At 34.6% G+C, this 17,373-nt stretch overlaps 1 protein-coding gene across 3 annotated transcripts in view; it reads right to left on the reverse strand.

Annotated features, from left to right (window-relative positions):
* Nucleotides 1-1,158: 1,158 nt before the first annotated feature.
* Nucleotides 1,159-17,373, reverse strand: part of NUP58 (nucleoporin 58) — a 43,602-nt gene continuing 27,387 nt past the window's right edge. For all 3 annotated transcript variants that reach the window (XM_064275336.1, XM_064275335.1, XM_064275337.1), the window contains 6 exons: nt 15,805-15,923; nt 15,320-15,402; nt 12,253-12,454; nt 6,271-6,369; nt 4,576-4,671; nt 1,159-3,341 (listed from right to left, as the gene is read on the reverse strand). In XM_064275336.1, the coding sequence (XP_064131406.1) occupies nt 3,172-3,341; nt 4,576-4,671; nt 6,271-6,369; nt 12,253-12,454; nt 15,320-15,402; nt 15,805-15,923 (769 nt within the window). In that variant the 3' untranslated portion in view covers nt 1,159-3,171. The remainder of the gene's footprint in view (nt 3,342-4,575; nt 4,672-6,270; nt 6,370-12,252; nt 12,455-15,319; nt 15,403-15,804; nt 15,924-17,373) is intronic.

Here is a 17,373-nt window from a genome sequence, read left to right on the forward strand (position 1 = left end):
CTCTTAGCACCACCACCCACGTATACGATCCCCATTTTTCAGATGATGAGTTTGAGCTCTATAAACAGTTAAGAAAGTTGCCCAAGATCACACAGGGTCAAGGCAGGGGTATGAACCTAGCTGACTCCAAGAGTCTAACATATCTAACAGGAAAAATTTAATATTCATTATCTAAAGAGCTCCTACAAATCTTAAGAAAAAAACCCTGTATTTATATAAAAATAGCCAAAGGATATTAACATGCAATTCCCACTGATACACAAATAGCTAAGATATATATAAAAGTTCAGCCCTATAAGTTATTATTAAGATTGACAATACTCAGGGATACAGAGATTGCAAGGAAATGGGTATTCATATACTGCTAGTCAGAGTGTATATATTTTTGGAAGGCAATCTGACAGTAAGACATACAATTTATATACTTTTTTTGCAATTCTTCTTCTAGAATCAATCACAATAAATAAATAAACAAACAAATAAATAAATATAAGCCTAAAAGGTCATGTACAAGGATACTCACTGTAGCTTTTTCTGTAGAATTAAAACATTGGAAAGAACTTAACTGTCTCTCAGTAGGGAACAGTTACACAAATCACAGTCCATATGGGACAGTATGTAAAAAGGAAACCTATATAGACTGACACAGGAAGATGTCAATGATACACCATCAAAGGGGAAAAAAAGCAAGTCACAGAATATATAGAGTTTTAACTCATTTGTTAGAAAAGAGAGAAAGATAAAATGTGAGAAAAGGAGAGAAAAATGAAAGAGAACGAACATCCTATACACATGTTGGTAAAGACATTTTTAAAAGGACCTGCACAGATACATATTGAACCGTGAAGAGGGACCCTCTGGGGAAGGAAGGGGGGCTGAGGCTTTAGGAGCTGAAGGGGACTTTCACGTTTTAGTAAATATTCTTCTATATAATGGAAATTTTTATTAAAAATGTTTACTGTTTTTAATTTTGAAAAGACAAAAGCAAATGATAAAGAACTTACTATCTGCGGTCAGTCTTAGGTTTAAAAAAGAAATGTGAGATGTATAAACTAGTGAAGGGAAAAACACTAAAAACCAACCAAAGAGAATACAAGAGCAGTAATCCGCAAAATTATGTATTAAGAACAACTACTGACGCCTACAAAGAGTCAAAGCAACTGACACAATAATTTTATTGTTTACATAACGATAGGCTTTGGACAAAGTGAAGACAGTGGAGACAAAGACAACACATTTTAACTCCTATCACAGATTATTCTGTTACAAAATTTCCAGTGGTTCAACATATTAAAATGTAAAATATACAAAGAAAAAAAAACAACAATATAAATATTCAGATTTCTGCGGCCCAATGCATGTCCCTTAAAAAAAAAAGTTTGATTTAATTGTATACTTAATTCTGACAGTAATTCAAAACACAAAATTACACCTTTCCTAACCTATTCCACAATCTGATTTGGGAATTACAATATTAGAGAAGTACACAGAAATAAAAACAAATTCAGTGCCCCAAAACAAACGATTTTCCTTATTTTAATGCATTAAGGTGCACAAATTTCAATTAAAAAAAGCCAACCATTGCTATATGCAGATAAATAATACAGATTGGACAATACTTTTATAATTAAACCCAACTAACATTATACTAAAAATATATATGTGTTTATATATATATGCAATCCTATCTTAGAAAAAAAGGTGCCTTGGTGAAAATGATTCTGAAAATATTCACTTGATGCACATTATGTACAAACCCTTCTATATAGAAAACTATTTTCAATGAAATTCCATGTTCACATTCCATCTGAAAACTGTACTTGAAAGATAAATAGGTCTACCTAATGGTTTCTCTTGGAAATCACAGCTAAGGCAGTTCTCTTTCAAAGGGCTCTCATTTCTCTGCACTCTGCTTCACTCACGAGTACTAATACACACACTATGACACAGATGCAACCTGACATTCCGATGGGCTATTATTACCTGGAGCTCTGTCACCATCCGAACAAGGGAACGTTTATAGCTGCTACAAAGAATTTGTTTTTCCTTAAAATATACTGTTTTTCTATTCCATATTAAGCACTTACTTAAGACATTAAGAGGCTGATAAGCCACTCCATTTGGTGTCAACATCGATAGCCCTCTAAGAAAGAACTCGATTGGAATAGCTAGAAAAGTTTCCACTAAATAGTGCATCCGTCACCTGCATAGAATCGATTTGGCTTAATAGCTCTTTGTCCCAGAACACCAGTCTGGAGTTCAAATATGCTCCTGAAGGCCCATCTTGGAAAGAAAAAAACACTTTATATGTGCAATATGGGAATTTATAAGATAATGAAAGTTAAAATCTGCCTGACAAATCTCACAGCGTTCCTCTTGTGGACTAGCTGCTAAAATCCAAAGTGGAAACGAAAACGGAAAATTCCATGTTTCACATTCCATCTGAAAACTGTACTTAAAAGATAAATAGGTCTACCTAATGCTAGACTCAGTGAAGTTGAGCTGACCAAATATTTATGCCAGAAACTATTTCAACAAGTCTTTAAGCCAACAGCTGGTAATGAACTGGTGCTCCTAGTTCATCGTTCGACAAGCACTGAGGATTTGAAGCTTAAAGGGTGAGAAACTGGATACCCTTAGAAAAGGGGAACAGTCTGAGGCAAGAGTTGTAGGTCTGTAAATATATATTTTCTATGCATACACAATTGTGTGTATTCTTCTGTGTATATTTATATACATATTCACAAGACGCCCTGCAGTGTATATAGTTCAAAGGCCTTTATCAGGAAACAAACTGATGTTAGTACAGACCCTAGAGTCATACCAACTGTATACTAAACCAATGTGCATATATTCACACAGTGTAAACCTTACTGAGAAACACTGCTATCGACACTAAGTTAAACAGTGGGTTTTACTAGTCAATCAGTGATATAATCAGAACATTTTTTTTACAAATCAAAATAATGAAAAATACACAACCGGGTTGTAAATTCACAAGAAAAAGCTGTTCGGCATGGCAAGTATGAACGAAGTTCAAATTCCAGTGTAGGGAAAAATATCAAAACTTTATAAATCTCGGATGCATTTAATTACTGCATCAATTTTAGAAAAATAGACTCAGAATGAGCGATGCTGCTATGGATTCTCTTAACACACCAACCCATATGTTTATCTTTTTCCTCTTTTGTTTCCAGCTGGCGGTTTCTTCAACTGAAGGAGTTGTCCTCCTGTTCCAAAACCTGCAGAGGCAGGATTGGACACCCCAAATGTCAAACCAGCTGACGCCGTGATGCCAGGGTTGCTGAAGTTAAACCCAGATGTACTTGAGCTGCCAAAGCCTTATGTTTAGGGAAGAAAACATTTATATCAGAAGTTAAGTCACAAAAACAAATTTAAAAAAAATGGGATGAGAGGTAAATTTCTATCTGAAAGAACACATAATTGATAAGAATAGTAACTATTTTAGGGTGCTGAACTTCTAACGTAAATTTTTATAGGAAATTAATTTAGCTAACAACTCTACGTGGCACCCTGAGAGACAGAAGTTTAGTGATATAGGTCAAAAGAGAAGCTTTAGCACAAGTAACTGAAGTCCAGAGAAAATGTGAAGCTGCCAGAAACTTTTCTGTTAATTAAAATAAATCAAGATGCCTTCTTCCTCAGCCCCACCATAAACATTTTATCAAGGTGTAGAACAGACAGACCTTTGGTCCCCCAGACAATTCTAAGTCCTCCAAGGAAGCCTCAAACCCACAGTTTTCAGGACAACGAACACACTAAAGAGCAGTACTTGCTGTTCTGATTTTTATACAGGCTCTCATATAATTAAAATACTATTACTGCCTAGTTAACTAATAGCATCTTTATCTATCTCTAGATCCAGATACCACTGAATTTTACTATTATTTTACTCAGCTGGAAGTGCTGATTTTAACCACAACTTTGTATTAAATGGGATTTCTTTCAACTATGTCATTATATTAGACGTACTATCTATCCCTAAACAGTACATTAAAACAAGCCATTATTTACAAACATATAGTAAATGCAAAAGTAGATGTAATTTGGAATTTTCTTTCACCAGAGTCAAAAAGATTACACCTATTTCAAAAATGAACATGGAACCCATTAACCACCATTAAGACTGGTATTTAAACCAAAGGCATTTCTAACTGAAGACATCTCTTGGGAATACAAATCATTCTCCTAAACGAACACAGATAAAAACTGGGTTAAACTTTCACAATGATGGTTTTCATTTTTGCAATGGCAGGAAAATTATTTAACCATGAAGCTAGTCACTAGGGTTCAAATGAATCTTTACTTGGTTAAGAGAGGATATAATTATTTATCAAGTCAAACTAAGAAGTCTTCTTATTAAAAATATTTTACAAACCTAACCTTTAGTTTGTGAGAAAGATAAAGCTATGTAATTAGCTAGGCTTGCACGCTTTATCCAGGGAGTAGTAACAGAATCAGTGACTTTTGGGGGGAGATTAGAAATAATAATAGCTGTACGTTTAAATAATTTGCACTTTTCAATGTGCCTGAAATTCAGGCAGAAACACAAACCTGCACTAAGACTTCCTGAGGGTTTATTTGTTGTTCCAAATCCAAATGTGGAGGCCCCTGTGGTGCTGCTTCCAAAACCAGAGCTAGTTCCAAAGCCTAGTGGAAGGGCAATAGAGAAATACACAACGGTATGTAAAACACAGGTCAACGGATACTAACAAGTAAAACCTAAAATTATCAAAGGCCTAAGAAATACAGTCTTAAAAGACATGACCTTATTAAGGAAATTGCTTTTTATTCCATTGCATAAGACTTTTGGAAGAAACAGATTAATTTTGAAATAATAATTTTATATCTATTTAGGCTAAGTTTATGACCCATCAATAATTTAAAAGAACAAGGTCATGCAAAAACCAGATCGTATTAGTATTTTCTCTCTCCCAAATGGGCTGGAAGTTTTAGTGAACACTCAAGTGTGATATTAGCCAAACGGGCATAAACATACCTACTCAAGGGTATTTCGTTTTGTAAAAAGAAAAAAAAAAAAAGATGGATCAAATTCACATATAAGCACGGCATGCACAACAATTTAAAACACTAAACGCCGCAAGGTAATTGTACTCTGCTCTTGGCCGAAACAGTTTCACTTAACAAAAACCGCTGAAAAACTACACAATGATCAATCGCTTTACATCTACTCAATTAACAGTAGGTTCCTACTGTATGACCAGCTGATGCAACAGTAAGAAATGGGGGTGCAGACATCATGATTGTCCTCTTAGCAATAACTATTTTCATAATCTTAAAAAAGAAATATTTTCCCCAAAGTTTGTCAGCAGCTTCTGCTAAGTACTCTTAAAAGCCAGATGCTCCGCGAATAGAGTTAAATGACTTTTTAGGCTGCTTTGTAACAGTTTATCTAAAATACTGAGTTTAACGCTATTGCCTGTAACTCTAAGAAGTATGATGGCAAACTGGATTATAGATCAAATAAAATATGCTGTCTAAATTCTAGCAATTCCTAATAGAGTCTATTACTTTAAGTGGTCACAACAGCTTATAGGCTTTCCTTCTTATGAAGATATATTTTAGTGAGAATAAGGGTATCTTACTCATTACATTTGTCAAAATATAATCAACTTTCAATCACCCATATCCAAGAATTTTGAATGCATTTCTATTTAGCATGTTTTTGCAGAAGACTTACCTTACTGATATATAGTTAACTTATGAACTATTAAAATAAGCTTAATTCCTTACGTATACAAGTATGCATATAGGCAAATATGCGAAAAGTACTTAGGAATAGGTGAAAGTCTGGCTGTTCAATTTGTAATGAAATTATTTCCCCAATTAAAGTGCTCACATTCAGAAAAAGAAGACTATGATTAGAGCATGTATATTCGAAATATTTCAGACTCTAGTGTTAAGAGGACTAATTTTTTAAATTTCTAATTAAAATTAAATTCATTAACTCTAAAGTTAACATTTTAGCATACCACTTTAAAAATACAAACCTCCCTACCATATAATTTTAGTAATTTTTTATTTTTCCTTTTCACAGAAGATGAAATGATTCTTTAAGCTCTAAAGCTAATACTAGAAGGCATTGATTAAGTCTGGAGAATCGTTTTTGCCAGATGGAACCTTAACTTCCAAAATAGCAGCAGATCCTCTTAGAAATTTGTTTTTACAGTCCAGTATCAATGCAAACGCTTAATAGTCCAATAAAATATTAGAAAAGTTAAAGTGTACCTCCAAGGTTTGAAGAACCTAAGCCACTTGATTGCAAGCCAGTGCCAATACCTGAGCCGAAAGGCGTTCCAAAACTAACTCCCAGAGATGGTTGTGGCCCTGGTATAAAAAAAAAAAAAAAAAACGGGGGGGGAAAAAAAACAAATTTGCCTTACTCTTTCAAGATTAAAGCTTCTTTACGAAATTATTTTTTTAATGAACATTATTACTTTTAACAAATGCCATTTAGTTTTCTGGACGTCTTCCCAGCCTAACTTATCTATCCCAAGAGATTAACCTATTAAAAAAAGAAAAAAAGCCAGCCAATTTTTAAATTAACCTGTTCCACACTAAACAAATAAAATAGTCTTATGACACTGAAAGATAACTCTTAGTTAAAGCTACTATAATTTGAAATCTTTAATGTATTATAAATTACAGTTGTTTTTAGATCTACTTCTAGAATTGTTTTAGCTCTCCACACTTGTTTTCTGGTAAAAAATAGTTGGTGTAATCAGTAAAGGTTTTTACTTTTTTAAAAACAAGCTCCTTATCATTAGAGTCAAGTCTCAAATGATCAGAAGAGACTGACGCTAACCTGGCAAAAATATCATGTTACTTCAAAACAGTGAGTACCAAAAAAACTAGGCATGATTTAGCATATGAAATATAAACGATATATGCAATAAATAGATAAAAAAACAAGACAATGCTTTATTTTATTAAATTTATTGTTCATTTTAAAGCAAATCAATTACACAGTAACATGACAATTCCAACTTGTTCACAAAAAGTGATAACTGAGTTCTCTTGTTAGCTCCGCTACATGACACCACTTTTCACCTGATTAAATAAGATAGATAAATGAACATTCACAAAGGCACCGAGGTGCACCTTGACAAATCCAATACATTCAAGATTTCAATTCAGAAGTTTCCTTTCAACATTTTGGAAAATGCACTCGGACGCAGAACGATTACTTATCCTTTGCCCATTTACTTTGAAGATCTTGGCTGAGTTTGTTTGGCAAGAATTACATCAAACTTACTAGCCTCTCTTTGTAACTTTTTTTTTTTTTTTTAACTAAGCAGAATACAAAAATCTAAAAATCTCTCCTTTGATAAATAATTTATGAAAGTTATTCAATAAATTTCATAGTATAATCTTCAATCTTATCTTTTTCAAGCACAGTGATCAGTGCATTTCAAAGTGAGGGGACTGCCAAAGTAATATGAACAGATTAAAATTTAAACTTTTCAAAGAAATCAAAGCTTTTCAGTTAATGAAGAATGAGGTTTGTCCATTCAGAAGGTAGTGTAAAACTATAAAGCATTAAAAACCAAAACAAAACTGAGAAACTACATTTTGCTACACTGGGACAGAAACTGGACTTTTCAAATAGCTTCTACCCAGAAAATAAACAGTAATTAATAGCAGCCAAAGTTCTTATACGACTATTAAAAAAATAAATTAAAAAAGGATTTACATTTTTTATATCCAGTTTGAGAATAAAATATCTGCCTAGCAGCTCTTTTGTAAAATGTTACTATAGGAAAAAGAAACTAAGCATATTACTTTCTCATTTCTAACAAAAATAATATGTAGAAAACACATGCCCAGTTTCTTTAACATTGAGAGACTTCAGTGTCACATGTTAACAGGAGGCACTGCTGGTGGAAGACCCTATAGAATGCACACCACAACCCTCAGCCCTCCGAGTCATGACAGTCACTCAAATCGCGTGCTTTCTATTGTGTGTGAGTCTGTTTTGAAAAGCACTAGAACACAGTTTCTCTAATCATCAATATTCGGGGTATAGAAAATCAAGAACTTACATGTAATAGTGACAAGACTTTTCATTGCACAACAGGTACATGGTATGTTGAGTTTTGTACCTTCACACAAATTCTGAAGGCAACATTATTTATAAAACTAGTAGGCAAATGTATAACATTTTTTAATTGTAAAAACTCATGATATTTAAATATCTCCCATGCCAAAGTATTCACATATATTACACTCTGGCCACCATATAAATTAGTTTCACTATTAGAAAGCAGAATCTAAATACCTCAGGCAAAAGTTCCGTAAACAGTTCAGTAAGTCTGCTTCAAAACCTGAATATTCAGCGAGAGACTCTTACTTCCATAAATAAAAACCAAGTTAGCAGTAATATATTCCAATGACTGCCCAAAGTGAAATCTTTACGTAGAGTAACGTTTTACAAAAGTTACCACATTATATATTCAAACACAACAGAATCAGGTTCAGCACTATTAATTCATATTTTCCAGAATAAATTCTACTTTCTTAAAAGTAAAACTGCATTCACAGGAAAAGACTAAAGTGATAAAAATTCTTTAAATTCTTCCATGATCACTCAAAATGCCTAATGTAATTAGTATGGTTATTCCCAAGTCATATTTTGAAACTAATTTTTCTTAAAAAACAAAAAACGCCTTTTCCCCAGTGTGAAAAGTTTTATTACTCTTAACTGATTTAATGGAGAATGTTCCTTTGGTTATTAAATACAAAAAAAAAAAATCACAAAACTACAAGAAACTAAGATGAAATACTTAAAGTTTCCTATTTTAACACTACACCTTAAATTTTCAAACCTACACTAAAAGCTACAAAGTAGGAATTCCTAACAAAATGTCTCCTCTCTCCTTAAATACAGCAGCTAAGTCACATGAAGAAAGTCTTATATAAAGACCAAGAACTTTTAAAATAGTCAAAACACAACAGCAAAACTCAATCCCAAAACAATACCTATAAAAAACCTATTCTAAGTTAAAATTATGCCGAGAAGCTTAATAGAACTGTCTCAGTAAGTGCTTTAAGAGGCCTGGGAAGCACTTGTGAGCAAGTGTACTCAAGATTTACCAACACGTAACATAGCCATGTACTGACGCTTATTTCATACACGGCCTGTAGGCTTTCCATCAGCTCTCTTCAAGCTTCAGAACTAGCAACCATAAATCACACATGCCTAGGCCCTATTTTATTTTTTTCATTAACAGAGCCTTAACAAAGGATCAAGCAGTCATTTGAATCCATTCCTCCATCTCCAAGAAAGGTAACATGTAAACCATCTTCAGAAGGTAGCAGTCTATAAAGCTGTCTGCTTTGTGCCTGTATTTACATTAAGGAAGTCAAGAATCAATATGCACATAAGACAAAACCCCTCTGAAGACTCAAATTTTGCACAGATCAAGAGGGACATATAAAAACAGTACACAAGCTCTGTCTAACTTCATGTATGTAGTCTTCAAAATTTGTTACTGGCTCTTAACAAAAAGATCCTATGAAAGTCACAGGACTTCAGGAATAACTAACTGGGTACAAAGCACAGTGCAAAATATAGAGAAATTTCTAAATGGGCTGTGACTCATAAAATCATTATGTACCTATCTAAGATAGCTCATAAATTCCACAGCAACGGTAACATGGCTAAAATGACTAAAACTTTGACTAGGAAGGGGAATGGACTATGGAGACAGGGATACCATCAGAGACAAAAGGGAAAGATGAGACATAATACAAAATTGTCGCCACAGTTGTTACGTTTCTCAATTCTAAAAATCCACACGATTCAATATGGAAACACTGTTAAGATTATTTAGGTTGCCAAATTACAATTCCTGCATCCTGATTAGAAAACACTTAATATGGGCTTCAAAACTGAAGACAATATTGAAAGCAGTCAGCTTCCCCAAAGCCTAGCAAAAACCACAGATGGAATTAAAGCACAACGATTACTCTAACTTAAGGTAATATTCTCCACCACCAGAAAAGGTGTCATGGATTGAATTGTGTCCCCGCAAAAGATACGTTAAAATCTAAATCCCTGCAGCTGTCAATGTAATCTTGTTTGGAAATAGGGTCTTTCTTTTGTTATCAGTTAAGTTAAATGAGGTCAAACTGAAGTAGGGTACATCCTAATCCTAATCCCCTCAGAGTGGTGTCTTATAAAGGAGAGCACAGACAGAGTCACAAGGGGAGACACCATATGACCAGAGATGCATTTATAAGCAGCACAGGAATACCAAGGACTGCGGCAGCCATCAGAAGCTAGGAGAGAGGCATGGAACAGTTCTTTCAAAGCCCCCAGGTGGAATCAACACAGCAGATAACCTGATTTGAACTTCTAGTTTCCAGGACTGTGAGAAAATGAACTTGACTTGCTTTTTAAAGCCACCCATCCTCTTTTGTTATGGCAGTTCTAGGAAACCAAGGCAGATCACCTTGTTTTGCTTATCTTTGTATCCCCTGAGTCTAGCAGAGAGTAAGCTCTCATACTTACTGAAGGAATATAAATCTGCCTATGTCCATCCATGAGCCCAAAATGTTTGCGAGAAAACCTACAAACCTCTCAAGATAGGACCATCTATGTGAGTTTTTAAAAAATTCTTTTGAGAGGCGGTTTTGCTTCAATTTTAGTTGTATGCTACACACTAATTCACTTACAGCACAACATTTTAGATAACTGATTTTTCTTAAGTTTTATTTCTTAGATTGGAATTCCATTATGTTTAAAGAACACTTAACCAAACCCACACTTATCTGACTTACTTTAGTGGTTAATATTGGCTCTAAAATGTAAATTCGTACTATTGTCGGTTTGCTTAGCTGGTTAAATAATCACGAGAATGGATGGTCGTTAATTACGGGAGTGATTCCACAGAGAAATCAATCCCATAATTACTTTTTCCCTTCATAACTTGAGAATGCAATCTCACACTCCAGCCAGCTAGAGAGCCACCACACAGTATGAGCCGCCATTCACGTGGGTCCAGAGGGACTACGGAGGACCTGGCATGCTAAATCTACCACCAACCCTTCACTTATGCTATGTCTTGTCATCTCCAAATGAGAAGAACAATTTTTCAAACTGCGAATAGTGAAAATCAGAGAATGCTTTCCTAGGAGAAGCAGCCTAAATGTAATTTACCTAGATACAGATTTTCATTTCTTTGTGCTATAATTTACTACTATATTATATGGGACTCTTAGCCAACATGTCAGAAAGATACATGCTGTATAATAACTAACAGGCATCACTCAAAATTCATAAATGAACAAAGAAAAAATCAGTATCTGTTAAGATGGTATTTTTCTATGTCAAACTTCAAACCAGACAAAAGGGGTTGCAGGAATAAGCAGACAAGGGCTAACTTCAGAACAGAATTAGACCACAAAGATAAAATACTACAGAATGAGACTGCAAAATTGTTTCTCTGCTTAGAAGTGGAATTAAACCAAGTACTAAAGTTATCTGCTTTCTAATACCTCACCAATCAATTCCATCTGCTCAAGCTCTTGGTTCATATTTCTTAATAGGCAATCTTGAGCATGTCAAAATTAACTTCTTCCTGCTCTTGTTACTGTTCTGTTCATTTTGAAGGTTACAAATAATTGTAGAATGTATCATTTTCAAAATTTGGATTAGAGGACCTGTACTCTGCTTTCAATCAACACGCGTACAAACACACCTATTGAACTTCAATGAACCGTCAATAAATAAAAATGTCCTTCATCCTGAATGTGGGTACTTTATAATCACTGCATACGAGAACAAGAATATACCATCTCTCCGTATCATATAAGAAAAATAAAATATATGGCTGGATTATCTCTGACTTTAAAACAATAAATGATACAATCACAATTTTAGAATCTAATGTTATTTCTAAATTTCTAAATGTAATTCAGTAGTGAAACACCATGTCCTAAAGGGCATTTATAGCAATACAGCAAATATCATTAATTAAATTAACAATATTCAATATCTAATTGATGTATAGTTAGTTATTGCTAATTCTACCCTGCATTTTCTATCAGGTATATGTTTATAATTGTGTTCATCACAATTTTTAGATTGCGTTAGAACAGCTATTCATAGAAATTTCTTCAGTGCTAACACAAAAGGAAGACTTATAAGAACGCACACAAATGCTCTGCATTTAACAGTAAGAATCTATAACTTGAATGTGTTCAGACCTGTAGCAGGCTGTTGCTGCTGTGTAAGTGTGGCAGCCATGGCAACGGCTGCTGCGTTTGGCATGTTGCTGAATGGGGTGGGTCCTGTAGTAACTCTGGGTGTGTTCTGCCACTTCTTGGCTTCTGTTCGCCTGGCTTCAAACACATCTACAGCATCACCCAAGAACATTTTTCTGTAGCCAAGGTACTGTTCTTTGAGCACCTAAACGAATGCAGAAAAAAGGCTTATCAAGTTCTGTGTTGACTTTGGTAGTATGTGAATAAATACAACTATAAAATATTTACCAAAGACAGACAGATCATAGAAGAGACACTGCCAATATTATACATTCCACCTAAACTGCAAATAAGCATGCTAGCAATGCATGCTGGCGCGGGAAGTAGCATTTGAGAGCTGTCACTCCTTTGAATATTTTCTTCCCTATTTTTGTCGCACATCTTTACAAGATACTGCCTACGATACTCCAGCTTCATCGGGCCCTGTTTAAAATGAGTTAGCTAACTTAGCTTTCAGACAAGCAGAATAATATTTAAAACAGCATTTTATACCAGGTTTTCTACTAAAGTTTTTCTCCAAATATCTAATCTTTGATAACCTTTAAACTCAAAAAGCTTAATTTAAAAAAAAAAAAAAAAAACCAGCACTAAATAGGTAGCTGTTAAACACATTTTTTTAAAAAGGCCTGGGTGATGCCAAAATAAGATGCTACCTCAGCAGAGGGTGTAAGAGAGCATCAGTGCCCTATAAGTTTTAGTCCTACTCCAGACACTGGGAAATAAAGACCTGCCTTAGAGACTTGAAAAATGTTAAGACAACTATTTTAAAAAACTGACATCAACCGTGATGTAGATAACTTATCATTAAAACTTCCAAGTTTGTTAATGCCTGCCTGGGAAAAGTAGCTAAGTTTGTTTCAACGGACTATCTACAAACAAACAAACAAAAGGAATAAAAAACATCTTTTGTGAGATTTCTACAAGAAATGAACAAGTCTAGTATTTATAGTTTGCTCACTAAATGCAACGGAACATAAATGTTCAGCTGATTGTGGAGAATCCTTTGGTTCTTGGGAACATCTAAAAACAGAGATCAAAATTTCATGTGATGTTTACCCAACATGATCTGGGGCTCTTTTGGGAGAATCTCTGTCTCACTGTTTATATGGTCACGTTACAGAAAAGGGTACAGTTTCCACCAGAGTGGGCCTATAGCAGAGAAAGCGCCCCTGAAAAAGCATGCATGACTAGAAATGCCATGTCTGCGATGTGCTCTAACACAGTCCACAGGGAGAAGCATCTCTGTGTGGAGAATTGATAAAACAAGATCAGCAGGATCTTCATAATAGCCGACACTGGGTGGTGAGTGCCTGGGCACTCATTGTAATAGTGGTCTACTTCTGCGTGTACTTGAAAACTTCCATGATAAAAATTAAAAAACTAAAACCAGTTGCCATGGAGTCGGAGTATTCCAACTCACTGTGACCCCGTGTGTGTCAGATTAGACCTGTGCTCCACAGGGTTTTCAATGGCTGATTTTTCTGAAGTATACTGCCAGGCCTTTCTTCTGCGGTGCCTCTGGGTGAACCCACACCATGTAACTTTTGGTTAGCAGCCACACATGTTAACCATTTGCACCACTCAGGAACTTCAGTAAAAATTAAGGGGGGGAGGAGGAACATTTGTACAACAGACCTCAAAGTGACATTGTAGAATCATCTTTATTAGCTCTTATTATACTTTGATTAATAAAAACTATAAGAAAATCTGATAAAAATTCCTCCCTTGAAATTATTCAAAGATCTGATAAAGAGTTTGAAATGTATTAAAGCTAATGGTTTGAAGTACGCTATCATTTCAAAAACGGTATAATTTAAGTGTAATTTAACTTTTTAAAAATTCCGTGGCCATCCATCAGACTAAAATTAAAATGAAACTACTGATAATCAAGATTAAATTCTACCCTACACTTAATAATTTACTTAGACTCAGATGTGGGTGCTTTAAAATTTAGTTATTTTGACCGCATATAACTCTAAAAAATTAATTACCATATTTGTATGCAAATAACACACGCCCTCTATATTTGTTTGCTAACATGCCCTCCCCCAAGGTATTTCTGTAAACGGTAACGTGTAAAAAAGAAACCTGGCATAGTGGCACTGAGGAAAATGCTTCGCAAAGGGAGGGCATGGTCAGCAAACAAGTGTAGAAGGGCCAGTGCTATCTGCATAAAAATACGGTGCATGTGCTGGGTTAGCTGGAAAAAGTACATTCACACGTAACCCTTCACTTACATAAATTAAAAAAAAAAAAAAAAAGCACATTATTGGAGCTCTGGTGGCGTAGCGGTTAAGAACTACAGCTGCTAACCAAAAGGTCAGCAGTTTGAATCTACCAGCTGCTCCTCGGAAACCCTACGGGGCAGTTCTATTCTGTTCTATAGGGTCGCTGTAGGTCGGAATTGACTTGATGGCAACTGATCGGTCTAGCACATTATTACGTGGGTCAAGATATTCAGTGACAAATTATTTTATTTATATAATTTAGTGAACACAAACAGTTCCATGTATTTAGAAGGGAGAATGTTGGAAGTAAGTTTTTTATGCAGTGGCTGATAAACATTTAAAATACACATAAGATGAACGCAGGGAAAAATGATTTTACTGCTAAGAATGTTTATTTTCTGCAATGCTGTTTATAATGGTAAAGGGATGGAAACAACGTCAATGTTCAATGACAGAGGGTGGGTTAAACAAACCAGGACACGTACATACAATGAAACCCTAAATACTACTAAAAACGATACTGAAGAAACATGCACTAAAGTGGGAAGTTATTCACAATATACTGTTGAAAAAGGTTAAAATAGCACACTGTATATATAAAATAACACTTGAATCTTTCTTAAAAAGCATACACGTTACCAATGGTTGTGTCTGTGTCTGATTATGGACTGTATCTTTTTTATTTTTTCACTAGGATGTAATTTTAGCCATTGCTGTAATAAATACTTCATTTGGGGAGACAAAAAGGTATCCAGCTAGATGAATGGGCAATGAAAACTTACCTTCACATTTTCATGAATAGACTGAAGTTGTGCAGCTAAAGCTACAAATGTTTGATAAATTTTCTGCATAGCCATTGATAAATCTATAAAAGAAAATTATATTATCACACAAATATATGTATGACACAATAAATTTTTTTTTTTATTATTATTTATGAGTTCAATTTTTGGTACTGTGAATTTGTAAGAGAAAAAACTATATGGATGACAGAGAAGACAGCAGATGGCTAGACTGAGAGAAGGAGTCTACATTAGGAATCCAGGGGGAAGGGGAGGTGGACAAGCAGCCCTGGTTAACAGAGTCAGTCCATAATAAAGCATTTTATATTCACTGGGAACAGAGGTCTAGCCAACATTTGTTATGAAAATTTTCTTACAGCAGCTTAAGACAACTAAGTTAACTGGAATATCTTCTACACAACTATAGTTTAATGTTTCTTCTACCAAAAAAAGTGTATCAAAAAATTACCACAGAAGCATGTTACCTTGAGGGGTTATATGTGAATTATTTGCTTGAGTAGCAAGATGGTTTTCTAGTTCTTCAATCTGCTGTCTGTACTGCTGAAGCTGTACCTCAAACTGCTGAACCAAGATTCTGAAATAGCTATATGAACATTTTAAAAATCAGATCAGATTTTTTAAAACATTTTCTTTATACTCTAAATGCCAAATAAATCAATAACTGCCCCATTTGAGTAGGCCCTTTGATTAGTTTGATGACATAACGTATCTTTAAGTGGCACAGATACCATTATTGAAATAAAGACTCCTAAGTCGTAAGGTATTGAAGTATCAAAAACAAATGCATACCCTTACTCAGATCACGAGTTAAAAACCCAGATTAAAGGAGATTCTAAAAAACAATTTAATACTCTTCAAAAAGTATTAAGGTCATGAAAAACAAGGAAAAACTGAATAGCTATTACAGGGAGGAGACTAAAAAGAAATAACTAAACGCAATCCTGAACAGGATTCTGGAATAGAAAAAAGGACAGTAGTAGAAAAAATCAGTAAAATTTGAATACAGTCTGTAGTTTAGTTAATAATATTGTATTGATGTTAATTTCTGCTCTTGATACTTATACTGTGGTCATGTTACATGTTAACATCAGGGGAAGCAGAATAAGGGACACAAGAAAATTCTCAGTACTAATATTTTTGCAAGTCTAAAATAAGTTCAAAAAAAAAAAAAAGAAGTGTAATTATCAAACAGATTTGTACAACCAGGTATTTACAGTTCGTAGTGTAGTGGTTAAGTGCTATGGCTGCTAACCAAAGGGCTGGCAGTTTGAATCTGCCAGGTGCTCCTTGGAAACTCCATGGGGAAGTTCTACTCTGTCCTATAGGGTTGCTATCAGACAGAATTGACTTGACGGCAATCGGTTATATTAATAAAACTTATAATCTGAAACACTATAGTGTACAAAAGACAGAGCATGTAATTACTGCTACTATTACTATTTTATTTACATAAATTTACAGAGAATGCAAGAAAGATTTGAAAAAAAAAAAAAGGACACTGAGTCGTATGCAAAGGAGTATGGACATGATTCTGTAAGAAACAGAGAACTATGGAAGCTTTTTCAAAATTAGCCCTGACTGCAACGTGAAGAACAAGACAGAGGGCTACACCATGTGAGAAAGTCCAAATAGGAAGCCAGTATTACACTATGTCACAACGTTGACGGCTACCAATAGGCTGTTACAACGTGTAAGGATAGGACACAAATCTTAGAAGACTGCAACAAAGGGTACATAAAGCTAAACATGAACCTTAAAACCGTACACATGGAATTACATTATTGTCTTAGTTTGATGTTTTCTTTATTAAAGAAAAAAAGCAAAAAGAAGCTCCTCTCATGTACCACACCCGATGCTAACAGAACATAAGGTCTGTACATTAGATATAGGAGTATCACTGTCATGTTAACTTCCTGATTTTGGATTTCAATAACTGCAAATACCCTTATGTTAAAGAAAGAGAATACCCTTATGTTAAAGAAAAACACACTAAAGTACTTAAGTGTAAAGGAGCGTCACATCTGCAAACAGCT

Source organism: Loxodonta africana, chromosome 23 (assembly GCF_030014295.1).
Source record: "Loxodonta africana isolate mLoxAfr1 chromosome 23, mLoxAfr1.hap2, whole genome shotgun sequence".
In the NCBI taxonomy this organism is placed as follows: Eukaryota; Metazoa; Chordata; class Mammalia; order Proboscidea; family Elephantidae; genus Loxodonta; species Loxodonta africana.